This window comes from Lentinula edodes, assembly GCF_021015755.1.
Source record: "Lentinula edodes strain Le(Bin) 0899 ss11 chromosome Unknown C8R40scaffold_1, whole genome shotgun sequence".
In the NCBI taxonomy this organism is placed as follows: Eukaryota; Fungi; Basidiomycota; class Agaricomycetes; order Agaricales; family Omphalotaceae; genus Lentinula; species Lentinula edodes.
In genome coordinates, this window is record NW_025764307.1 from 1,154,396 (window position 1) to 1,177,601 (window position 23,206).

Genomic DNA, 23,206 nt, shown 5'->3' on the forward strand with positions numbered 1-23,206 from the left:
ACAGCCAAAGCAGAAGTGTGAGAATGCTGCACGTGCAGCTGTATATTATTGCAAATTCACGCTCGACGCCCGTGCGCCGAGTCGATAGGCGCCAGCGGGATGATTCAAAAAAGAACCATCCCTAGCCCGTAATCTCCGTAGGTGCGAGAGGCCTGGTGCATTTTACTGAATTTCAAACCCACAAGCAACCCGAACGATAATCACTTGCTCTAGCTTATCCTGGTTTGCCGAAAGTTTTAGCTCGGCGCTCAACTTAAGCGCAATCCTCAAGGCTCTCAGCGCTAATGATGCTTTGATTTGAATTCAATGTGAAGTTGCCTCCAAGTCAGATTGTCCCAAAGAGGAAGTTGTGGTACTCGATGCACACGAGTTGCCGAACATTCATCTCTCCTGAACTACCATCTCGGACTCCCTTATTCGTTTGCTAAATGCTTACTCCCCTGGCGGTACTTTTAGCTGTCGCACTTCTGCTTGGAAGAGGCCTAGTGTGGATTGTGAATCTCCTGGTTGTTCTTCCACTATTTGATCCCCTCAGAAAGCTCCCTGGCCCCACTGGTCCCTTCTTCTTCAGTCATATTCAACGGGTCGTAGAGTATGTGAACCCGCTTATCTGGAACTTGGGTTGTTAAATATCGTTCTATGACAGTCCTGATTTCAGCGCCACACAACACGAAGAGTGGAAAAAGCAGTATGGAAAAACTTTCAGATATCATGGATCCGGAAAGGTATACCTTTGAGGCTATATCGCTCTCTGATCTTCAATGGACTTGCAACTTTACCTCAGTTTGATTATCGCTTGATGACATTCGACCTTCGCGCCGTCTCTCATATCCTCATGTCTCCCATATACCAAAAACCGAGAGTCACCCGTACATTCCTTTCTACAATGCTTGGCAAAGGTCGACCCTTCTTTGTATCTTGGTTGCCTCCACGTTCTTATCATGTTTTTCATCCAGGCATATTCACAACTGAAGGCGCTGAACATACATTTCAGGTGAAATTTTCTGTCTGAGCATCTTGCACGGCACTCATCTCATACCCTTCATCTTACAGAGAAAGATAATAGGTCCTGCTTTTACCTTACAGTCCATCAAGACGCTCACCCCGATATTCCTACGAACGGCTGAGGAACTCCACGACAAATGGGAGGGAATGTTATCCAATGGACAAGAAACCATCGATGTTTGTCATTGGATTTCTCGCGCAACATTCGATGCTTTCGGTATGGCTTGCCTTACCTATAACTTTTGTTCCATCCATGGGGAAACAGAGGAACTATATCTTGCATTCCGGCGAATGTTCGATTTAGCGGATAAGAAGGGTATCCTGCGTATACTCATTCCAATGTTGGACAAAATTTGGGTAATGTTGATTTACCTAAACAGTCGCATTTCTTGTTGAGCTTGCTGTTCTGTTTATAGCCGGATAAAATAGCCCGCTCAGTGCTAGAAAGCCGCCAAGTGATATACGCCACAGGGCGGAGGTTGATATCTGAGAAAAAATCAACGATCCTGGATCAAAAATTATCTTCGAATGGACCTACTGAAAAGGATCTTCTCAGTTTGCTCAGTAAGCTGCCCAGTGTGTCTTTCGGAATTCCCGTTAATATATTCCACTCAGTACAGTCTAATATTTGTAACGACGACTCTACCAAAACCCTTTCCGACCCAGACCTTCTTGACCAAATATCTTCTTTCTTCTTTGCTGGATCCGATACAACGGCGTTGTCCTTGTCATGGTGCCTATACTTCCTTGCATTACATCCCGATATTCAAACTCGCCTGCGTGAAGAATTGACGCACCCGACCGCTCCCCCACAAAGTTCAAATTCAGAAGATCGAGCTTACGACGTTCTTGACTCGTTCCCCCTTCTTGACAGTGTGGTTCGAGAAACACTGCGGCTCGCCCCTCCGGTCCACGGTACTCTGCGTGTAGCCACCCAGAATGATCTGATCCCTGTCTCAGAACCCGTCGTCCTGACTAATGGCACGCTCGTCTCACCCGGAGAGCATATCAAGATACGAAAGGGAAGTATCATACACATTCCAATCGAGGGTCTGAATTTCGCTAAAGACATCTGGTCTGAAGATGCTTTGGAATTCCGGTATGCATCCTGCTTTTCATAAAATTTCTGAGAACCTATTGACACCCATTTTCTTATACCATAGTCCTGATCGATGGAATTCATTACCTCCCGCTGCTCAGCCTCCACACTTCCCTGGCCTGGCCAATCTAATGACATTCTCATTTGGTCCAAATTCGTGTCCTGGATATCGCTTTACAATTACAGAGATGAAAGCTTTCCTCAGCACAATACTTCCGCGTTTCACTTTCGCCCTACCGGAAGGGCAAAGTATAGGCAAACGCAATGGGTTGTTTACCCGACCGTTTGTCAGAGGAAAGTCTAAGATGGGTGTACAACTTCCCCTGATTGTGAAACGTGTGGATGAGTGCAACCCAGCATAAACTGCACCATGTAATCCACTTATTGCATATGTACACGGTTTCTTGATACCACATTCTATGTATACAATTGGGATAATATCATACTGGCTATCGTAAATTAAAGCAGCGGTTCGAACAAGTGCGTCTTGTCAATGATAAATTTCATAAATTGGAACCTGGAGATTCTACACGGCTTCAAGCAGAAAGGTTTGTTGAAGCCATTTTTGTAACAAGACTATCGAGAGGGTCAAATTCAACTTGTTCGTCTTCCTGCTCGAACTCGGACTCGGAACCATGGACACAGACGACCTCTCGTCCATCATCCGAAGACCCGGTAGTGGAAAGCTTCGTTGGGGATGCACTGCGAGCAAGGGCAGATGGAGAGTCTATATTCATCACATCAAAATGTACACAAGATACGGAGAACACGCAAGTCCCTACCTCGAGGTTTACTAGCTGCCATCCGACTAATCCTCGGTGTGCCAGGGTTACGAGCGCGTTTAACTGGTTGTTCGAACAATGGAATGAGGCGTCCTTGTTTGCAGGCTCCACATCCTTCAGAGCCTAGTCAGAAGTGGTCCAAGTTTTGCAACAGTCTTGTACTGACCTTGAACCTCAGTTTTGATAGATTTGGTGAAGCGACCATAGCTATGGGGAAAATAAGAGTGTAAGCTCATGTACCAAGCATACGAGACGGAGATCCTACGTGTATGAGCAAAAATCACATTCTATAGTGTCTCATAAATGTAAGAATTACACAAAGTAGTAAGAGACGTACTCCAGTTCCAAGGATGTTTAATTTCGTAGTCATGCGTCGTCTAAATGACTTGGTTGAATACAGCCCTACTAAACTGCCTGACTGGGGTGACTCACAGAAACTACGATGCCTGGACAAATTCGTTCCACTTTTGCGGCCCTACGTAGGAGAGATTGAAGATGATGCAATGTGATGCATGAGCGGGAGGGTTTGGGACCTACCAGCCTTTGAAAATTGGGCCATGATATTCGTCTATTTTCTCAGAGATGATCCACGATGCCAAATGGCACATCTCGTGAGACAGTGTTCGGTCGATACGCTCTGCGAAGAGTTCTCGGAATCGATCTTGATTTTTAGAGTACATGACTCACGTTCTTCGTCCAGTATCTTGATAGCAAGTTCAATCTTACTGTGAGTTACACCTTCCCTGTCCCTGTTATGTAGTGCAGTAGGAACATTGACTTGAAGAAGAATGAATGCTACAACCCGCTTACCGGCGATAACTAGCCTTGCCAGCTGTTGTCGTGAACCTACAGTTCCACTCGATCTTTGTTGTATCTGGTATCTTGTTGTCAAAAACCTTCTCATTAAGATCAGCAAATCTGTTTAATGCGTAAGTTTTCAGTCTTTCGAGCTTAGCTGTGGCCTCGGCCTTCTTTCCCATTCTTGGCTGCCTCTTTGAAGGCGACATTGCAGCCGCAGACGCTGGGGTGAGTCGAACATCAACCGCAACGTTAATCCGGCCAGCGACAACACGTTGCGGAGTCAACGAAGTTGAACAGCCTTCCTCTCGGTCATTTCGTAAAAGAAATGGCTTGCGCCTATTGCGAGAGTCATCCCTGTCAATAAACATGAGCCAGAAAATATCAATAGAAGAACAAATCTCATACAAGACCAAGATTCCTTCGTCATGAAGAGGCGAAGGAGAAGATGAATCCGAATGGTCTGAATCCGCATACAGTGGGATTTTTAGACTGCGAAAGATGTGTGTAGGCTTGAAGGGTGATCGAGAAGAGAAGTTACTGGGGGAATCTTCATCACTGTCAGTGAGCTCGATGATCTCGTTTACATTGTCCTTAGCAATTTCCGAGTCCGAGCTCTCGATGACTCTACGGGAAGGTCGGTACTTCCTAGATATTTTGGCAATCCTCGGATATGGCGAACTGAATGAAAAAAGAAGTTCAGTTTGAGTCTGAATCCGAACTACGGTATATATTCTTACTTTCTCTTTGCTGTACCTGCGGCAAAAGACACATGATCCTTCTGCGCATCCACTGCAGGCCATGAACCTGGCATATTCACAGTGAATGAATAATCGTCCGTAGGCTGGCTAAAATAGAGTACATTCATTATATGCTTAGTTTCGTCGAGAGTAGTGAGCCAGTGTGTATACACACCCTTCTTCGTCCCCTTCGGAGTCAGAGGAGATTATGACAACTTCGTTTTTACCCCTTCGAGAAGCTTTAGATGCCGTGGACTCTCTTGAGAATCTAGTGAGCTGAGCGACAGAAACGCGTGGATCGTTCAGTACTTACGAGTGCTGACATCTTTCCTCCTCGCTGTCCGGCACTATCTCAGAGTTGATATCTGAGTTACCTCGTTTATTGGCCTGCGCACTGCTGCCGCCCAACCGTAAATCTTGAACCGTTTTTCCAGTTGAGCGACTGGGAGTTACGTTATGTATCAAGGAGGGAGTTCTCCGCAGGAGTGAGGATCTTCCCTGAGGCATGCTGTCAGGCATGTTGGATGACTTCAACAGGTACAAGAAAACAAGCAAAAGGTGGAAGATGAAATATGAAAGACGACCTCTTTTTGTTTCCGTGGAAATAAATTAACGCGACTGAACCGATCACATGGGCGAGTTCCCACCAGCTCACTCACTGAGTCACTCAAACTCTAAACAGCTCTGAACCTAAATTCGATATCGATTTATTTATCAAGTAATTCATGCAAGATTCACAGCAGTGACTAAAGAATTTTGGGATGTGTTCCTTGAAAAAGAATTACACTTAAATAGCTCATTTGGAGTACTCAGTGGTAGCTCCCTGAGAATACCATTCTTCTCATCTCTTTACGCAAAGATCACTTCTGATGACCCACTTTTCTCCTGCAACGACCTCCGCCCCTTCATGGAGCATGCATTCCGCGCCATGGCGATGTAATAGGGCCAATCCCACTTCCAAGTTCACAATCACCGGTTCTGGTGATGGAGTTTTCTTGATGGCTGGATCAGGATAAAAGACAGTCTCACCACCAAGGCATCCCGTGGCCGGAGAGGTAAGATAGAGAAGAAGCGTCCATGTAGTACGTGCCGGAATATCTGTTTGACCTGAACGGACAGTGACATTATTCGAGTCGTCATCTAAAGGGAGGTATGATCAAACTGATATACAGATTAGGAGACAAGGCGAGAGCGCTAGCACCTACAATGCTGATCAAAAAATTGACCTTTGCTGTATCGATAAACCCTGATATTCGGATTGAGTCCAACCACTTCACCTCCCCAAAGCTGTTTCCGCGCTTCCCCGTCGAGTTGCAATCCGTCCTCAGACTGTACATATCCCATGATAATATTCTTCAGCCCTGTTTCTTCCCATAACCGCGTCGCAAACGAGGCATCTTGTATCTGAAAACGATCGTTGACCCTGACTGCATCACCTTTCTTCGGCTTACCAGGTGTTGTGACTAGTGGAAGATTCGAGAGAAAGGAAACATAGGTTTTGCAAAGGGAAGCTGGCCAAAAGTGTGGTATTGTGACAATCTGGTTTGTTAGAATTTCCTGTATGGACAAAAGATTCGAAGGGATAAGTGATTTGAAAGGCGGCCATATTGGGAGCTGTTCTAGCTGCGTAGATATGGCAGTGTCCTTTTTCCTTCCCTTGGGAGCCATTTCAACGCAGTAATGAGCTCGTCGAACAACAGGTTGAGGGCTATTGAGGGTGGCTATACATCTGGTATTTCGGTCCGATATCTGACTGAGGAATAACTGTCAGTGTTACGGTCATGCAACTTAAATCCCTCGCCTGGGCTACTTCATGTCCTTCGTTTCATCGAATCGCTACCAACTACTGCTACTGAATATATATACATCCAGCTCCATCACTTGCGGATTCTTAGATGGCGTGAAAACCGCAGACGCTCTGCCTTTTTTTATCCTAGTATCAGAATATGGCTCGGAGGACAGGATAAACGCCGTTCCGTCAACAAGGGTCAAGGAATTCGGAGAGCGCGAGGATTTAGAGACAGCAGGTATCCATATTTTACCTCAAAACCGTTTTTACTAATTTCACATCGAGTTGTATGAGGTCGGGCATTGGAACAAAATCCGCCTTTCAAGTACAACGTGGGTGCGCGGGAGGTCCGTATATGAAATGAACATGACCATGCTTACTTCCTATAGCGCTTTGCTGTTGTTGAACAGTTGTTCCGACTGACCCGTATAGGCATGAAGGTTTACTGTCGGCTGAGAGTCAGCAGATTCGGACCATGTCGGAAAAACAAAGATGATTTTCAGGATATCATAATATGAACTTTCGTACTAAGCATTGACCATGGCAGTCGGCCTATCTTTCAAAACCCGAGTTCCACATATGCACGTAGAGGTTGTGACCTCTCATTCTATACTGGACTAAAATTATCCTTCGATGGTCTAGGACCTGAGCGGGAACTGACAGGCAGATAAATTGCGTCCATCACACAAAGGACTTTTCTTGCCTACTCCGTCCGTTCAGAGTTGAATGGGCTGTCCTGAGGGTGCGTGGTGCACATGGCCCGACTTTCCAAAATCATAATCGTCATTCAAGAGTAACGAAGAGCGGTAAAACGACTGTCACTGGATTTTGTTTTTGAATGCATCTGAAAGTCAAATGAATCCCACAGGAGGATTACAGTCATGAGGTATGGACTTACCTGGTACCAGCTAGGTCCTCTCGAGTTGACTTGTTGGTTTCACAGCGTTGTCTTTGGGACTGGTATAAAACTAGAGGAGAAAAGAATAAGTAAAAGACAAGCTTTCGACTAGTTTCACTGCTTTTTGCTTACCTCAAAGTCTTCAGTTACTTCGTCAAGCCATAATGTTCACCTCTCTCAAGTTCGCTGCTCTCGTTGCTGCTGCTTTGGTAGCCGGCGCCCAGGCTGAGACTCACACTGTCTCTTTTACGAACTTGTGAGCGCTCCACTCCGTATATTTAAAATCCTCCCTCTCAAACCCATTATTTGTTAGGTGCGGCAGGGGTGTGGTAAGTGCTTCATAATTTGCTCCGATTGAGTACTAATTTTTCTCAACGCGTTCTCCAAAATTAGCCCACCTTGAAGGCAAACGGTGTAACGCTTTCAACAGGGGGTGCCTACACTTCCAACGGTACGCCCTATCATATTCATTCCACATCCCTATGAAATTGATAGACTTCTTCAAGGCCCTCTGGAGGCTGCTATTGCGTGAGTAATGAGGTCTTTACTATTAAGAGCAACTGATAGAAGTGTTCGTGCTTAGCTACCTCGATGTCGGTGAGAACCCCGACCGTTACGTTTCCTTGGCTACCAGCCGCTAATGGTGATTGATGCAGGCTGTGGTGCCAACGGAGAAGGGTGCACAATGGTTGAGACCACTCTCGTCAATCCCACTTCCCCAGGATCTGGATCCAGTACTGATATCACTTTAATCTCCCCGTACGTCCCAATCCCCTTATGAAATACCTAGTTTGCGCTCGCTAAGCAAACGCAACAATCTAGCCACACCTTCTCCGTTACTACTGGATTTGGGTAGGTTCCGCTTTCAAGTTTTGGGGAACAGATACAGATTTTTCGTTAACAGATATTACGATGGTTGCGATGGTGCAGGAGCTGATTGTACGCTCACCTTTCTTCGGCCTTGGAGTCGCCGCTCAAGGTTTTTTTTACATAGGCACTAGTGCTAGTTGCTCGACAGCATTCCATGTCAGCACCGATACCGGTGTCCAAGTTGCATGCCAAAGCGATAATGTGAGCCTATCACGCTTACACCCTTCGGTGTTCTCTTGTTACTAACCCATGCCTTTGTACAGGTCAACCTTGCTATCACTTTCTGTGATTAAACGCGTAGGTATCAGTCATTTAAATAACTGTAACAGTCGTCGGATATCTTATCACTAGTATTCTTTTCGAAGATTAGTGCATATTATGCCAAAAAAAATCTGTTGTATGTACATTACGCAGAGACCGATGAATTTTCCCAGTTCGACCTTTCTCAATGTGTAAGAGGACAGTAGCCAAAATGAAGCTCACGAAGGACTTTGAGAGTAGTACACAGTCCTACCCAAATAAAGAGATTTTACGATTTACGAATGTTAGTATTGAACCATTGACCTTCCGTAACAAAAAAACTTCAGCTCGGATGGTTGTATGAATATGCGGAAAGAGCCGAGGGGAAATCTGTCCAGCTAAGTAGGAAGAAATTATGTACTGTGTACATCGATTCAGGAGATACTTTTATATGCATATGCATCTCGTCGTATCTCGTACGATTACATTTGCAACGTCCCCAATTACGACCGAAAGGAAGGAATGAAACCTCCTGAAACCTCCCATGCCCTTAAGCGCCCCTCATGGAGTCCGATTCAGAAGCTCAAGCGCTCATACATACCTTTATACACTTTATACACTGTCTATCAGCAGCTACATTTTTGTTTTTCCCCTGATTATACGTCTCCTGGTTTTTAATGACCTTGAAGTTGGTTCGTTCTCGAACAATAATACTTGATCCAGGTGCGGCGCGAGCAATAATCCGCCAACACGTTGATTATGATGAACTGCTTTCAAATTCATGACTCGATCGCATATTCTATTGTCGACCACCATGAGTAATGCTTCAGAGAACAATTTAGAGAGCATAGAACTAGCGATGCAGATTCCACTACCTGCCTCGAATCTCAATCCCAGTTCCGTCTCTGTTAACGCTGTACTTCCATCTGATGATGGCTTCTCTAGCATCGACAGCATACCATCTATCAACAGAAATCAATCTTCCTTACCGCCAGTAGACAAAGGTTTTGGTGCTTGGTCTTTTGTGCGTATTCTAGGGTTGTGTTATGTCCGCCGGCCTGACATTCTGTCTGACTCCTTCTCAGTTAACTGCAGCCTTCGTCGTGGAAGCTATTGTCTGGGGGTTTCCGACCTCATTCGGTGTTTTCTTAGATGGTGCGTATTCATTGAAGTGAATTTCCGAAGCTCGTGATCGACATGTCCTTTTTGCATATAGTATACCTAAAGGATACGAAATACACCGCTCAGCCCAAGGCATCGAGTTTACTTCCTCTAATTGGTCCAGTCTCATCTGGTATCATTTACTGCTCTGGTCAGACTTTGAACTCTCAATCCTATTGCCGCACCTAATACATTGAGTCAGGACCTTTCATCACTCCTGTAATAACTAGATATCCATATCATAAACGTACTTTTATGTACGTCGGCACACTTCTCTGCTGGGCATCTCTATTCGCTGCCAGTTACACCACTCAAGTGAGGTTGCATCATGGACTTTTTATCTCAATTCTCACATTTCTATATAGATCCTTCCATTGGTTGTATTACAAGGTGCTTTGTATGCTATCGGAGGATGTGAGCATACATGTCCATAAATAATCTCACACAAACTCATCTAATATCTAACTGTCTTTCTCTTCCTACCCCTCGTAGCAATGCTCTACATCCCCTGCATCTCCTATCTATCCGAATGGTTTCATCATAAGCGTGGATTCGCTAACGGCGTAGTTTCCGCTGGAACAGCAGTCGGAGGCATCCTCCTCCCTCTCATCTTACCCCCTTTATTATCTTCCTATGGCCCTCCTAAAACATTGCGAATCCTATCCATTGCGATAGCTCTTCTTTTAGTGCCCCTGCTTCCTCTCATTAAAGGCCGTTTGCCTGAATCTCGCATTCGAGCTATGGGACCAACCCCTCGTGGACGAGGGAACACAGAGTGGACGAGAAGCATGTCGTTCTGGGTTTTAGTAGTTGCTAATACCCTCCAGGGATTTGGATATTTTGTGCCTATTGTTTGGCTTCCTAGTAAGCCATATACTACTCTGTTAAATGAACGGATATCAAATCTAGTGCTTCGCTCAGCATTTGCCAGTGCTTTGAATCTCAATAGTTCAACTGTGTCAATGGCTCTGGCGCTCCTCAACTGTGGGACTCATTCAAAACGAAACTTGTTTATGATCTGATCCCCTTTGTAGGCGGTTCTGTTATAGGCCGACTAACAACAGGATACCTTTCTGATAAAATCAATCCCTGGACCTTAGGGCTCTCAACGTTAGCCTCCACTTCTGCCGCCACGTTCATACTTTGGGGTGTTTTGTCATATAATCTCGCTGGATTGCTATCGTTCAGTGTAGCTTATGGGATTCTTGCCGGAGGTTGGTCGAGCACATGGAACGGGTTTACCAAGCCTTTGAGTGGTAAGCAGATCTCATCCACTGGCATTCAATTTTCTGTTAATTCCTTCAAACCGCAAGCCAACGATCCAAATCTCTTTACCACTCTTTATGGCATTTTACTCTTCTCTCGTGGTCTAGGAAATATATTCTCAACACCCATCTCTTCTGCTTTGACGAGTTTGGACTCCAACTCTACAGTTTCATCTACTTTCAACCACTCGGGGCACCTTGGCTTTAACGTCGGCGGAGGGAAGTTTGGGAAAATGATTGTGTATGTAGGGACGTGTTTTGCTGCCGCTGCTTTGATCGCATTGGTGGGCTGGGGAATGGATGCGGCGAGACGACGTAGGTCACTTGAAAGGCAAGCAGGGCAGGAACAGCAGAGTTGAGTCGCGTTGAGAAAACAAAATAGCAAATCGTGCGACTTGTGCCGCTTTGTATCGCTTGAATAGTTATATTGCTTTCCTAGGCTTTCTTGCGTGCGTTTTACGCATCATTACTCAAAGGTTTCGGTTCTGTCTGTGAACACAATGCAAAGATTCACATAGGAAATCATGGGCATGGCACCAGGAGTCTGTCTTTCTTACTTACTATACTATCCTATCCTTACAATTTCCTCCAGTAAAACGAGAACAAGATCCAACGATGGCTGGGTCACCAACGGTCACCATACCACCTCTCCACCCACCAAATCCTCTAACAAGATTGCCTCCAAGCTCTCGTCGATATCACCATTAGCCATTCAGGTCAAGAATCAACGTCAACATGATTGACAGTGAATCGGGGAACCACTGGAGGAAAATTGAAAGTTCAACAGTCTAACGATGTATCGTCCACGTGTACGTAGCAGGTAAATACCGTACGAGTTTGTCTACTTCAGTGATGGATAAACGTCCGATTACTGGAATACCTAGAGCAGCACAAGCGTCCGAATTAATGCCACACCTAGACCAAGAACGATGCTCCGCCGACCAAAAATGGTCTTGGCTCCGGAGGAGGATTTTTGACTTGAAGAGCTCGAGGAGTCCAGGAACACCACTGAAAGACTAGGTCCCGGAGCAGTGATGTTGCAGCCATTCGAACAATCCACATTCTGGTTTGCATACGCCCAGCCATTGGATGTATTGGCAGAAATTGGTTTTCCATCTCCAGCACCGAGGAATGTCTGCTCACCCCATGCGATGTCGTACTTCTCAGTGATACTTGATGCCGACAGGTACTTCACCATAGCATTCGTTGGATTCGTTGCTTTGATTCCACTGGGGAGTTTGAACTCTATCGAATCGGTTCCGTAATTGAACAGAACAATCCTGTTTAATGACGAATTGGTAGCGTCGTAAACTGCATATCCGCCAATCGTTGCGTTAACATCAGTTGACACATTGAGGTCATTGACAATGATGCCGTTTGAGGAAGCAAGGATTTCGGCAGTAGCGATGAGTGCATAGAACGGGGGATCAGTAGTCCAGGGGCCTGTGTTGATCTCGGAGACGTTTGGCGGAGTGACCAGATTGTAAGAAATGCCCTATGATAAAGTTGAGACTGTTCACTACATGAATGGCACAATAGCGCGACTGACCTGCTCCCTAGTGTGAATATACGCAGCAGTGTAGCCGACAGAAGCCAACTGTAGGGCATAGTCAATGGACCAAAGCGCACCGACAGCGAACGTGTCCGAGATTCCGGGGATACCTCCACATGATGCGCTGTTGAATTCACTCATCAGCATACGAGGAGCGCCTCCGGTAGTATTACGAGTAATGATATCGATTCCAGGCTTTTGCCACGCCGCCAGATCGACGACTTGGCGTCAAACTTTCAGCTGCATAACGCCAATGACGCGGAAGATAACTCACGATTACCGTGTTGGGTGTAATAAAGAAGCTGGTACTGATAAGATCCAAAGCAATTATTTTGAGGATAATGTTGCAGCCTATGTGAATCTAAGGTCTGCTCCTTATGCTCATTTCAATAAAGCAACGTACGTGATGTACTTTAGGACGTTGGTGAAATTCGATAGATATCCTTGGTCTAATAATGTTGCTAAATCCTGCATACTTCGATGGGCTATCATGCCATAAAGATCAACGAACGAACGACGTACCCAGTCGCAACAAACGGTCGGTCCCGCCACGTTATGACCGTTCGTTAGGTCACCAGCAGTAGTATTGCTAATATCATGAAGAGCAGCGGAATATTCCTACGTAACTCCGCTGAGTTGGCTGTAGCTGGGTAGGCGGAGGATACTCACTCCAATGTAGTCATCGACCGTGTAGTTAACAACATTTGGTCGTTGGTCGTGTGCAGTATAGAGATCCGGTTCCTGATGGGAGTGTTGAGTGGAGATTACGCGCGCGCGAACAAGACGAGCATACGTTGCCTAGAAGCATTGCATCCAAATGACTTCCCAAATATTTTGTTGCATCGCCCGCAATAACCGAATCCGTGTTGGTTGTGTTGATGGTCAATCCTAAGACGATGGATTGAGATTTTCCCCAACGTGTGTAGTAACTGGTGAGACGAGCAAACCTATCAGATACTGGACGCCATTTACTTCCTCGGAGACCTTTTCCATCACTTCCCACAGCATAGGCCCATAATTGACGGGTTGACTATTTGAATTAGCATCTGGATCGGTAAGGATGAGCATGGGTGAGGCTTGCGTTGGCACATAGGTCGAGACATCCCCAGAGTTGCCTCCGACTCGAATACGGACATCATTCGAGCCGGTACGAGACCGAATTTGACTAAGATAATTCAGCATTGCCTGAGGTATTGTATCCGTATCGTTTCCAACTAGACCATTCCAATTGAACGAGTACCGAGATCAAGCAAAAGGAACAACTTACAGTATTCGTTCATGAAACTAAGCTCGAAACTGATGCCGAAAAAATTGGATGCAACGACATTTTGTGACGAAGGAGATGAGGGTACAACGAGTTGAACGTCTGCAGTGACAGCAAAACAAGGCTCCAAAACCGCTGCTACGAACAATGCGGAGAAGAGGTGAAGCATCGTGCTGAGCAAGAGAGCAAACCTGAAACAGGGGACAGAAACAAGCCGCGTTTTTCACTTCCTCAAAAGCAGAATTGGTAGTCAAAAAATCCTTCCGATCCGAGAAAGCCTTTCACGTCAGATCTTCGCGCCCAGCTCTTCTCGATGGTGTCCAGAGACGGCCCAAACAGTGCCAAGCAATCAAGCGGAGGGGGTATGAACGGGGTAAGAAGGAGAAAGGTACCAAGCAGAAGAACATGTGGCGCAATCAGAGAGAGTACTAGTAACTGACTCCTCGGACTTCCCCTTTGGAAATTATCCTCGAGGTTCCTCCTCGGGGAACGAACATTGCACGTGGTAGGATATCATTGAAAATTGAGCTCAGAAAATACTTGCGCGTATATGGTACATGGTATAGCTTGTAACTAATTGTATGCTCTAGATCTTAAACCATGTCCAAAAATTTAGAAGGCCCGAACGTGGAAGTACTTAGGATTATGATATAGATAAGAGTGAGTCTATCTCTTTTGGTTTTCTTTTCGGTGTCATAATCTGTCATAATGACCAGACCTTGACGGTAGAATCGCGTCCGCCTGTGGCCAGGTAGCGATCCATGTACCGCAGTCTCTCAACAGGGCTTGTGTGTCCGTTGGTCAAGAGCGTCGAGTGCTGCATACTAGTACGGTTGTAGATCTGAACAAATATGATAAGCTACAAAACTTTAGCATCGCATCCAAAGGAGAAGACAAACCTTTACGCCATTCTCGCCAGTAGCTGCTATGACCTTACGAGTGTCGAATTGTAATGCGGTGACTGGGTGGTCGTATCTGAGAGTTTCGAATACCCCTCCAGTACGAACATCCCAGATTTGAATCGTCTTATCCAAACTTCCACTAGCGATATGGACTTCGTCAAACTGAAGGCATGTCACAGGTGCAGAATGTCCAGCTAATGTCCGATGTGCCTGTCCAGTACGCACTATGAAGAGACATGATTCTATCAATAACGTCACGATAAGCCCAACTCATGTAGACTTACTGTCCCACATTCGTACAGCACCGTCACCGCGCTACCACTAACGAGTCCATAACCCCAGAACTGAACACCACCAACGTAGTCTTCATACATATCCCAGCTCCCATCTGCACGAGGAGGCATCGGGAAAGCAAAGGTGCCTACAGAAGCAGCGGCACCAGCAAAAAGGTTATTTGCCAACGTACTCGATGTCGGATGCGCTATAGCCCACAAGATGTCCATCGTCATAACGCATTGACCGGTTGTTAGATCCCATTGCCTGAGCGTCTTATCTGACGCGCCGGTGACCTAACGAAAAGACATTGAATGCCAACATTAAAGCCATAATGGACCAACACACCAGGCAATTATCTTCGAAGAACAACGTAGTCACTGTCTTTGTGTGTCCTTCAAGTACACGAAGACAAGCCACATCCTCTTTTTGCTCCTTTCCAATCCCATTCCTGATTCCATTCGGCTTGGTTCCTTCCTCACTGCTATCTTCTTCCGCCACATCGCTCAAACTGACTATCTCACCCTCGTCTCCCCACCCATCACTTCCATCAGCATCCACAAGTCGGAGATCCCATAACCTGACTGAACAATCTTCACTACCTGTCACGCAGACAGTATCTTCGACCTGGATGCACTTGACAGTCCCAACGTGACCGCGTAAACGACCGGACTCTGTTCCAGCGAGCAGATCCCAGACGATGGGTTGAGAGTCTTCTACAGATGCGCTGACGAGAGTTCCGTACGGTTCTGAGAAATCAAGAGCGCTTATTGGTGCTGTGTGACTGTCCAGAGTCTGAGATAAAATTAGAAGTTAGAAGAGATTATGAATGAGAAGAACATACCATGAAAGCTACACCGGGAGGTAGCTCGTCGTGTTCAGAGGGTAAGAAAGCAGGCCCTGTCGTTTCATTCAGTCGGGTTGCTCGCGATAGGCAACAAGCAGCTTGCCTTTTCGCCTTCTAGAACTGTGCAGTATCTGGAACGATTGGGACATTCGAGCCGGGCCTGACTGTTCGAACTCTAAACGCTCCTTGACGCCTTGTACTGTAAGAGTCATAAATCAATGATAGCGCGCTTCCACTATTGAAAGATACTCACATTCGTCGTCAAGTTCCAACTCGTCTTCCTGAAGTTTGATGAGGTCTTGTTCAAGTTTCGTTCGTATGTCGTCCAATGCTTCAATTTTGTGGGTGATCTCCATGATTTCATTGTTGACCAAGCTCTGCGAGGAATGAGCCTGAGAAGTAATATTGACAATCAGCACAAACACACCCGCTTGATATTTATGTTCTCCTTATCGCGAAGAATCTCCTTCCTTTGACGCGTAAGTTCGTCCTTCCCAAGCATCTTTGTAGCACTCAAACTTTCCCTTCCTCTTCTCTTTCCCTTTCTAAGCGTCGCATCCGATCGAGGCACCATTACCACATCATCTTCACTGGTTACACTCTGTCCCTCATGGTCATCTTCGTCCGCTAGCAGCCCTCTAGCGTTCATTCCAAGCTTCTTCAAGCCGATATGCGGCGCATCTACACTTCGCATCTGTCTTCTCCGAGACTTGCTTTGCTCCGCACTGGGAATAGTCGCGTTGAATCCCCGCAGCAGACTGACGTTCGAAGCAACTCCGTCCGGTTCCGGCACTTCGACATGCAGTAGCTGCTCCGTTGCCTCGACAATTTCAAGATCGCGTGAAGTTACTCGCCGTGTTCCAAGACCAAGCCGTAGAGGCGCACGACCTAGTGTAGCAAAGTCCATCCGTGAGCGAGACATTGAGGAGTTAACAATCCGTTCACGAGGCTGTTTGGATGAGACTGTAGAAGCTGCCTTCATCATCCTGGGAGTCATTATGACTGGCGCTACTGTTGAAAGGCGGCGGGAAAATTAGGACTAGTCGAGGAAGACAGAAGTGCACGCACAGCCCGATATTATGCTTGAAGACTCGTTCTTTCTATGTGAAAAGGGCGTCATTATTGCGTTCTGTATGAACTGTAGCTTGCTGGATCCTGCCAGTGAATTTGAGGTATTGATTGAATCCAAGACATTCCGACCATTTCGTTTTGGTTCATCTCGCAATGAACCAGGCGGATCTGGAGGCATACAAGAGGATTATGAAAGTTAAGTCGAATTGTTGAAGGACAATGAACGCCAAAAACAGGTTGAAGTCGGAAAGACACGAACACGGAAGAGCGCTATTACTTCACGCCGTTCTCTCACGTGGTTATCACTATAAATTCAGTGTACATAAGCCGAACGACTATTATACAGGAATCGGATACATAGAACAGAATATAGTATTTTACCTGCCCACTACGCATTCGCAGAAGACCCAAAATCAATGACGAGGCCCACTCCAAACCGGCGAAGGTCATACTCTCGTCGAAGGAGGGGAAGAGGTGGAGTGCCGATAGCAGGCATTGGATCTGAGATATTCCGTGTAGTGCCCAATTCAGCTGGAGGAGAAGCAGGTTGAGGATCTGTCTGACCCTTGGACCTTAATAGAGACCAAAAGCCTTGCGCTATAGACTTCGCGTTCGCATACGCTGTCGGGGAAGGCTGCGCTGACTGTGTATCGTTTTCAGACACCTGAAATTCGAGTTGCTTGATTTTCTCTTCAATCCTAACTTGGCGTTCTAGAGTATCTTTAAGCTTTTCTACGCTTATTCTCTCCCATAGAGACGTGTTGAAAGGCTCGAAGAAGCCAGCTGTGGATAAATCACACCAGCAACGATCCGCTGGTTGAATCATTGAAGGCAGAGGCTTAGAGTAGGAAGGAGATAAGGTCGAGGTAAGCCCCTCGCGAAAGGTCGTAATGTTTTCCGCCCAGGGTACTGAAAGTGGGGCATCTAGCGGTATTGGGGACCAGTAACACGTTGAAACGAACAACGTGCTCAGCAGTATGATGCAGTAGAAGCTAATCAACAAGAGTTAGTATACCCAGAGTGTTCCTATTAAAAAAAATACCAGAGAAAATATTCTGACCAGGGTTTAGCATGCATAGTCAGCGTGAACAGGAAGAGCAGCAGAAAGATGGGCGGAGCCGTTGGTAGCGGTAAAAGGATGAGAGGAAGGTACCATCTTGTACACCTAATGGATAGAAGGAAATAGTGTGAACAAGAAGATAGATTCACCAGTTGAAGGCGGTTACTTACCACATTACTTTGTCGTTGTAGAGGTCAAAGCGAGTAGTAATCGATTACATCAGCATGTTCGAGAGACTTCGAGAAAAAAAGGCTCCATCCCGCGTCAAAACTGAATATTCTTTTCCTGACCACCACCGTCATTCTTTATGATGCCTCAACATCCTGAACTTTTATGGGCCCAGCGCAGCTCAAAGACGACTCCCGACAAAGTCCGTGCTCTGATTCTGCGATTAGCTCGCGATCTTCAGTTTCTGACGCGTCTTTTTATCTTTCTTTTTGTCTAGAATGTCATCTACCTCACTGTGAACCTTCCTGATATCAAAGAATCTTCGCTGAAATTCGGCCTCAGCGAAACCTCCCTTCAATTCAGTGCAACGGCTGGAGAGTCAGTACTTCACCCTGTCTTTTTCTGCATCTTTTCTTGATCTCACGTCGATCGTGCTTTTTCGAAAAAACAATCAGTTCGGCAAAAGGTATCGATGAAAAGGAATACTCTTTTGAGCTCGATTTTTTCAAAGAGATCAATGCCACGGTATGTTTTTTTTCGTACATTTTGGCTTTGCAACGAGAAACTGAGATTTGGCGCATGTAGGAATCAACAAAGCGTCTGAACTCGCGATCTCTATATCTCGTTTTGCGCAAAAAGGATATGGAAGAAGAATACTGGCCTCGTCTTACGAAAGAAAAAGTCAGGAACTCGCACATAAAGACTGATTTCAGCAAATGGGTAGATGAGGACGAGCAAGATGGCGAAGCGGCTGCTAACGATGACGATGATATGTCGGGCATGGGTGGGATGCCTGGAATGGGTGGGATGCCCGGAATGGGTGGGATGCCAGGAATGGGCGGCATGCCAGGAATGGGCGGTCTGGGTGGCATGCCTGGTATGGAGGGCATGGACTTCGAAAAGGTGAGGTTATGTGCTCTTCATTGTTATCATTCCGTTGTCCAGTTATCTGACACTGCAATCGTCCAGATGATGGCAGAAATGGGTTCTGCGAGTGGTGGGGGTGCCGGACCTTCCGGAATTGACGATGATGGTGATGATTCTGACGATGATGGCCCTCCACCTCTCGAGGATGCCGAATCAGCCAAGTAGACGAACATTGACAGTGCCTCGAACATCTTGCTTGATATCAAAATGCTTGTATTTGGATTTGTATATAAAGTGGCACAACTTGACAATGGGAGTTCACATGTTCAAAAGCTTTCAATTTGTCCAATGATGAATCATGACTGCCCCAACTCAGATATATACGAAAGGGTACAAATGGGTTCTCTAGACCGGTCATTGACGGGATTCAAGCGACCAACGCAAGCCTACAAGCCAATACATATGTACAAATTCATACAACTTCCAACCTCAGTCTGGTTCTCATCGAAAACATGATATAAATATGTCATAAATCTTGAAGCCTATACTTGTCCTCTACGCACCAACGATCAAGTTAGACAGTAGAAATAGCGCCACTCAAAACGCGGTAACTTCTACAGACGGGAAATCGACCTTTTGCCTTTGCCGTTGCCAGCTTTGGCAACAGCAGCTTGACTTTGGGCCTGAGAACCCTGGTTCTTGTTCTGACCTTGTCCCTTAGCAATTTCGGCTGCTGAAGCCCCCGTAGCAGCAGTCCCAGCGGCAGCAGTACCGGCAGCAGCAGCAGTTGCATTAGACTATGTACGTCAGAAACAATGACTTTAGTCAAGTCTCATGGCATTCAAAAAGAAATATACTCACAGCAGTTGCACCATCTCCAGATGCAGTGAACTGTAGAATAGAAAAACTCCTCAGAAAGATGTTTTAATGATGCAGAGTGAATGAGAATACATACGTAAACACAGTCATCAAGAGAACCGTGTTGAGCAATAGGCACGATTACAGGCTGGTGATTCGACGAAGAGTTAATGGAGCACAGACGGTATGCACCAGCAGGGACACCCGACGTAACATCAGCAGTCACCGCACCGTTCACAGCAGCTGTATTGACACCTTTGAAGAACGCGAACTGTTGAGGGTTAGTCGGTGTGGTCTGAGCCAAATCCGACAACGCCTCGATGACGACGTGAGTGTGACCAATGATCTGGCCTTGTGCACTGAGCTGCTGAGGAGCAGCAAAATAATTCTCGTTTGCGTTGACAAAGTTACCAGTGTCGAGGTTGTTGATGTTCATCGTGATTGTGAATTCGGTATTGGCGGCAATGGTGGCTCCGTTAGCTGGGTTCGCGAATTTGGCCGAAGGCATGTTCTGAACGGAAGGGATGGTACCAATGGGCGCAGGATTACAGGATCCCGTTGTAATTTGCAGACCGTTAGTGATAGGAAGATTGCCCTGGGTAAGACAATAATTGATGAAATTGTTGTTAGACGTGAGCGACGCCACCTGGCCAGCTTCTTGGACATCTGCAAATACAAAATATTTAGATGTTTTTAATTTCTAGACTGAGAGTGCTTTGTGAAAGCCATGCCTTGACCGTTGTTTAGGAATCCAGTTGCGATCACACGGGGATCGAGAGTGAGCGATGACTGAGCATCAGGGTTGTTCTCAGTGGCATTGGTTGTAATGTCGGAAGAAGAGAGCGAGCCGATGGTGGTCGCTGTGCTCGTGGAGCCCGTACTACCATTAGATGTGGTAACGGCGCTACCGGATGCAGAGTTGTCTGTGGCACCCGTGCTCCCAGAGGAGGTGGATGTGTTATTGGATGCGGTTGCAGGGTTACCAGATGCAGAGTTGTTCGTGGTGTTGCCAGATGTAGTGTTCGCAGAACTACTGGACGTAGCGTTGTCCGTAGCGCTAGACACCGATGAAGAAGCAGCAGCAGTCGTACCACTAGAGCTGCTAGAACTGCTAGACGATGGATCTGTGGCACCAGTCTGTATGGGTTCATCAGAGACCTGTTATACAAGAAATCAAAGACTCATCCATGGACTTACAGCAGCGAGACGATTATCTAAATCCGATTGAGTCGTACAAGTGGTAAGTGTTCCCGTACTTGGACTATCCAGAGGAATAGCTGCACATCTACATCCAGTATATGTTCAGTACACAAACAGATGAGAAACCCGACTCGATACGTACATGGTACCAGTTGCGCAAGATTGCAAGACGAATTTTCCATTTACACACTGAGCGAACTTGCCGGTAACACAGGAGTTTTCGCCACTCGTGCAGGAAGAGGTTGCGGACAATGCTGAGCGAAAGTTCTGATTCAGGACTCCAAGCGAAGATGATCAAAAAGTATACTGACTCTTGTACTGGGCGCTAAATACTCGAATTTAGCAAAAGAATTCACAATGAAGTTCATACAGTTTCAACACTTACTTTAGAGAAATAGCATCTCGACCATTTTGCAGAGCAGTGGCATCACGGCGCATCGGACGCGCGGAAACGGCTATACCGAGCGAGAGGATAAGGAAGGCAGCACGCATTTCGAATGAGTTGCTAGGGAGCGTAAGTAATGATAGTAGTCAAATGAAGGACACGACGTCAATTCTTCCTTGGAGGTCAGAAATTCTGAAAAAAAAACAAGCCACAGGCTTTCGATCTCGGATCGACAGAAAGGGAAACAGAACGAGTGAAGAGAGATATGCTTGATGGGCTTTGATACATCGGTCTTGTCGTCCTTCTTATAGTTAAAATCGTGTTTGTGTGCATATGCAGAAGGACTTTCAATTGATTAAAACAATAACAACCATCGCGTTGGATGGAACTTTGGACGTTTCAGCAAAAATCACAACAAAATCAAAGACACCGCTCGTGATACAATTAGATTGTTGAGCATCGTGATGTACCAGAATGTGCCTCACACAAAATGCCACAATCTAGACAGGTCCTGTTGAACACAATCACTTGAATACGCATGGAATGACAACGTACCATGTAGCCACAATCGTCTATCATACTATCTTCACAGTAACTATCCCCAACCTATTGCGGAACGCGTTGACCGTGAATGGATCACTTCCCGTAAGAATTATACGGTTGATAAAGAGCAATGCCGATCGACGGCTCTTGACGGACCCTGATGTACTTGAGGCTTACATAAGGTTCGAGCCGCGATGTTTACACTTTAAGGCAAGAAGCCGATCAGACGGCAGACGGCGTCGTTCCGAACAACGAAATTTAGAAGCAACAAAAAAGTTGTCTTTTACGGGACGTCATCCAATCTCTCCAGGAGGCAACCACAGCCTAACACAACCTAATCGATTCGGAATCAAAGGTCTGACAGATATTCTTCATGCCTTTGTGGAAACCGGCGTTCAGTTCTTGGACCATGCCCGGCATGTAATGAATTTCAGATATTTGAACTTCAGCCGCCAAGATGCCTCTCGCACATGCTCTACATTGCACAATCTTGTTTGCAAGTCGCACGTCGCCCGAGATTGAGGTGTTTATTTCAAACTGCGAGGTTCGTGTGTTCAAGACAGCCATGGGGGAAAAAGAAAGAGCGGACCTCAGCGGGCGGATTCATGGAGGAGTGATCTCTGCTGATTTCAGATCTTTTCTAGTCGGTGCTCCTCTGTGCTCCTACATCCAACGATTTACCAACTCTTCAGTTGGTCACATACATAACTAGGAAGCTAGGAGCTCATGAATTTCGGAGCCAAAGAAGCGAGAACGCGGCAGCGACAAATCAGCTCAATGAAAAAATTAGTTACTGTTAAAATCGAGTGAAAAGACTAGTTACTTACATAGCATAGCATGCAAAATGGTGATATTTACTCAAATTTGAAATCAAAATCATGCACATACTTTGCATTGATCCGCCCACTGGCAGGTCCCTCAGCTGCCACTAGTAAACACAGATGTAAGGAAATAGTATTTGGTAGCACAGCTTCGGACTGGAGATTGCGACTAAGTTACCAAGCCTGCCGCGTGTACATTGGTCAAAAATGATCAGGACTTACAAGATTCAACAACATATTACATTGGGTAGCACGTAGCATTGGGTGGAACCTGGAACCAGTACGACGCTCAGCCGCACCGTTGATGTATCGTTCTGGATGGGGTTTTTAACTTGAAAATTGTCGTTGGATGCCATTAAGTACCAACACGACCTTGTAGCAATGGCGGGGCTTGACATCAGTGCTTCAAAGCAGGAAATGGCAAGGCAGGAGACTAAAAATATTAGTATCGTCAGTTGACAAAATACAACCATGAAAGTGACTTTCAGCAGATTAGTAAATCTAGTCCGTTGTGATGATGGTACAGTCTGCTTTGAGAGAATTGAGCCAAATTCAAATGTTGTACGTACCAATACACAGAGATTAGTTTATATCACCTTCAACTTGGGTTCTACAGTGCCAGGTACTACTCAAGCAACTCCTCTTTGATTCTTTCGATTTTAACTGGGCAGACAGTTATCTTCCCTCGAGCGGAGAACAAATTGCAAAGGTAGCAGTTTAGAGGGTAGTTTGACTTCTTGCTGAACTC

At 46.0% G+C, this 23,206-nt stretch overlaps 10 protein-coding genes across 10 annotated transcripts; 4 read left to right on the plus strand and 6 right to left on the minus strand.

Moving 5' to 3' along the window:
- Positions 1-5: 5 nt before the first annotated feature.
- On the plus strand, positions 6-2,583 carry C8R40DRAFT_1077383 (cytochrome P450). Its single transcript, XM_046226975.1, has 8 exons — positions 6-592; positions 647-725; positions 785-899; positions 957-994; positions 1,054-1,362; positions 1,422-1,569; positions 1,621-2,104; positions 2,169-2,583. The coding sequence occupies exons 1-8, from the start codon at positions 429-431 to the stop codon at positions 2,464-2,466; spliced, it is 1,635 nt and encodes a 544-aa protein (XP_046092380.1). The 5' UTR covers positions 6-428; the 3' UTR covers positions 2,467-2,583.
- On the minus strand, positions 2,584-5,033 carry C8R40DRAFT_1077384 (SprT-like family-domain-containing protein). Its single transcript, XM_046226976.1, has 13 exons — positions 4,738-5,033; positions 4,600-4,683; positions 4,425-4,532; positions 4,093-4,365; positions 3,697-4,041; positions 3,574-3,635; positions 3,424-3,523; positions 3,319-3,361; positions 3,224-3,263; positions 3,152-3,173; positions 3,053-3,093; positions 2,887-3,000; positions 2,584-2,831 (listed from the first exon to the last, which is right to left on the minus strand). Exons 1-13 carry the CDS (start codon positions 4,941-4,943, stop codon positions 2,641-2,643), a joined length of 1,629 nt encoding a protein of 542 aa, XP_046092381.1. The 5' UTR covers positions 4,944-5,033; the 3' UTR covers positions 2,584-2,640.
- A 35-nt stretch (positions 5,034-5,068) lies between these two features.
- C8R40DRAFT_1077385 (uncharacterized protein) lies at positions 5,069-6,189 on the minus strand. The gene is made up of 2 exons (XM_046226977.1): positions 5,630-6,189; positions 5,069-5,564 (listed from the first exon to the last, which is right to left on the minus strand). Exons 1-2 carry the CDS (start codon positions 6,090-6,092, stop codon positions 5,266-5,268), a joined length of 762 nt encoding a protein of 253 aa, XP_046092382.1. The 5' UTR covers positions 6,093-6,189; the 3' UTR covers positions 5,069-5,265.
- A 1,086-nt stretch (positions 6,190-7,275) lies between these two features.
- Positions 7,276-8,274, plus strand: C8R40DRAFT_1064990 (uncharacterized protein; the record flags this gene model as incomplete). The annotated part of the gene is made up of 10 exons (XM_046225601.1): positions 7,276-7,367; positions 7,425-7,440; positions 7,505-7,562; positions 7,618-7,639; positions 7,695-7,708; positions 7,768-7,870; positions 7,934-7,963; positions 8,016-8,050; positions 8,106-8,182; positions 8,245-8,274. 10 exons carry the CDS (start codon positions 7,276-7,278, stop codon positions 8,272-8,274), a joined length of 477 nt encoding a protein of 158 aa, XP_046092383.1.
- Positions 8,275-8,830: 556 nt separating this feature from the next.
- On the plus strand, positions 8,831-11,006 carry C8R40DRAFT_1242708 (major facilitator superfamily domain-containing protein; the record flags this gene model as incomplete). Its single annotated transcript, XM_046233579.1, has 9 exons — positions 8,831-9,245; positions 9,307-9,376; positions 9,438-9,533; positions 9,585-9,697; positions 9,748-9,796; positions 9,875-10,246; positions 10,304-10,366; positions 10,417-10,638; positions 10,696-11,006. Exons 1-9 carry the CDS (start codon positions 9,003-9,005, stop codon positions 11,004-11,006), a joined length of 1,539 nt encoding a protein of 512 aa, XP_046092384.1. The 5' UTR covers positions 8,831-9,002.
- A 521-nt stretch (positions 11,007-11,527) lies between these two features.
- C8R40DRAFT_1031698 (uncharacterized protein) lies at positions 11,528-13,632 on the minus strand (the record flags this gene model as incomplete). The annotated part of the gene is made up of 9 exons (XM_046223192.1): positions 11,528-12,142; positions 12,197-12,420; positions 12,474-12,550; positions 12,603-12,667; positions 12,722-12,817; positions 12,869-12,940; positions 12,993-13,087; positions 13,147-13,413; positions 13,467-13,632. 9 exons carry the CDS (start codon positions 13,630-13,632, stop codon positions 11,528-11,530), a joined length of 1,677 nt encoding a protein of 558 aa, XP_046092385.1.
- A 534-nt stretch (positions 13,633-14,166) lies between these two features.
- Positions 14,167-16,482, minus strand: C8R40DRAFT_1164693 (WD40 repeat-like protein; the record flags this gene model as incomplete). The annotated part of the gene is made up of 8 exons (XM_046230548.1): positions 14,167-14,304; positions 14,363-14,575; positions 14,650-14,934; positions 14,987-15,433; positions 15,483-15,538; positions 15,607-15,684; positions 15,739-15,862; positions 15,913-16,482. 8 exons carry the CDS (start codon positions 16,480-16,482, stop codon positions 14,167-14,169), a joined length of 1,911 nt encoding a protein of 636 aa, XP_046092386.1.
- Positions 16,483-16,847: 365 nt separating this feature from the next.
- On the minus strand, positions 16,848-17,821 carry C8R40DRAFT_1077411 (uncharacterized protein). The gene is made up of 3 exons (XM_046226978.1): positions 17,787-17,821; positions 17,617-17,721; positions 16,848-17,548 (listed from the first exon to the last, which is right to left on the minus strand). Exons 1-3 carry the CDS (start codon positions 17,789-17,791, stop codon positions 16,945-16,947), a joined length of 714 nt encoding a protein of 237 aa, XP_046092387.1. The 5' UTR covers positions 17,792-17,821; the 3' UTR covers positions 16,848-16,944.
- Position 17,822: 1 nt separating this feature from the next.
- Positions 17,823-18,991, plus strand: C8R40DRAFT_1077413 (HSP20-like chaperone). Its single transcript, XM_046226979.1, has 5 exons — positions 17,823-17,986; positions 18,062-18,162; positions 18,240-18,309; positions 18,370-18,687; positions 18,754-18,991. The coding sequence occupies exons 1-5, from the start codon at positions 17,924-17,926 to the stop codon at positions 18,874-18,876; spliced, it is 675 nt and encodes a 224-aa protein (XP_046092388.1). The 5' UTR covers positions 17,823-17,923; the 3' UTR covers positions 18,877-18,991.
- A 176-nt stretch (positions 18,992-19,167) lies between these two features.
- C8R40DRAFT_30896 (uncharacterized protein) lies at positions 19,168-21,419 on the minus strand. Its single transcript, XM_046234660.1, has 8 exons — positions 21,095-21,419; positions 21,021-21,034; positions 20,852-20,963; positions 20,707-20,794; positions 20,241-20,646; positions 19,607-20,175; positions 19,513-19,542; positions 19,168-19,448 (listed from the first exon to the last, which is right to left on the minus strand). Exons 1-8 carry the CDS (start codon positions 21,199-21,201, stop codon positions 19,266-19,268), a joined length of 1,509 nt encoding a protein of 502 aa, XP_046092389.1. The 5' UTR covers positions 21,202-21,419; the 3' UTR covers positions 19,168-19,265.
- Positions 21,420-23,206: the final 1,787 nt, after the last annotated feature.

Bases quoted from the DNA above. Each gene is read 5' to 3' on its own strand.
- C8R40DRAFT_1077383 (XM_046226975.1), top strand. From the start codon at position 429: ATGCTTACTCCCCTGGCGGTACTTTTAGCTGTCGCACTTCTGCTTGGA. The intron at 726-784 runs GTATACCTTTGA...ACTTTACCTCAG, and splicing joins GATATCATGGATCCGGAAAG to TTTGATTATCGCTTGATGAC. The intron at 2,105-2,168 runs GTATGCATCCTG...CTTATACCATAG, and splicing joins GAAGATGCTTTGGAATTCCG to TCCTGATCGATGGAATTCAT.
- C8R40DRAFT_1077384 (XM_046226976.1), bottom strand. From the start codon at position 4,943: ATGCCTGACAGCATGCCTCAGGGAAGATCCTCACTCCTGCGGAGAACT. The intron at 4,042-4,092 runs GTATGAGATTTG...GTTTATTGACAG, and splicing joins GACGAAGGAATCTTGGTCTT to GGATGACTCTCGCAATAGGC. The intron at 3,362-3,423 runs GTAGGTCCCAAA...TCTCCTACGTAG, and splicing joins GGCCCAATTTTCAAAGGCTG to GGCCGCAAAAGTGGAACGAA.
- C8R40DRAFT_1077385 (XM_046226977.1), bottom strand. From the start codon at position 6,092: ATGGCTCCCAAGGGAAGGAAAAAGGACACTGCCATATCTACGCAGCTA. The intron at 5,565-5,629 runs GTAGGTGCTAGC...ACCTCCCTTTAG, and splicing joins TCAATTTTTTGATCAGCATT to ATGACGACTCGAATAATGTC.
- C8R40DRAFT_1077411 (XM_046226978.1), bottom strand. The intron at 17,549-17,616 runs GTCAGAATATTT...CTTGTTGATTAG, and splicing joins ACTATGCATGCTAAACCCTG to CTTCTACTGCATCATACTGC.
- C8R40DRAFT_1077413 (XM_046226979.1), top strand. From the start codon at position 17,924: ATGATGCCTCAACATCCTGAACTTTTATGGGCCCAGCGCAGCTCAAAG. The intron at 18,310-18,369 runs GTATGTTTTTTT...TGGCGCATGTAG, and splicing joins TCAAAGAGATCAATGCCACG to GAATCAACAAAGCGTCTGAA. The intron at 18,688-18,753 runs GTGAGGTTATGT...GCAATCGTCCAG, and splicing joins AGGGCATGGACTTCGAAAAG to ATGATGGCAGAAATGGGTTC.
- C8R40DRAFT_30896 (XM_046234660.1), bottom strand. From the start codon at position 21,201: ATGCGTGCTGCCTTCCTTATCCTCTCGCTCGGTATAGCCGTTTCCGCG. The intron at 20,795-20,851 runs GTACGTATCGAG...TACTGGATGTAG, and splicing joins TCTTGCGCAACTGGTACCAT to ATGTGCAGCTATTCCTCTGG. The intron at 19,543-19,606 runs GTATGTATTCTC...TCTATTCTACAG, and splicing joins CTCTTGATGACTGTGTTTAC to TTCACTGCATCTGGAGATGG.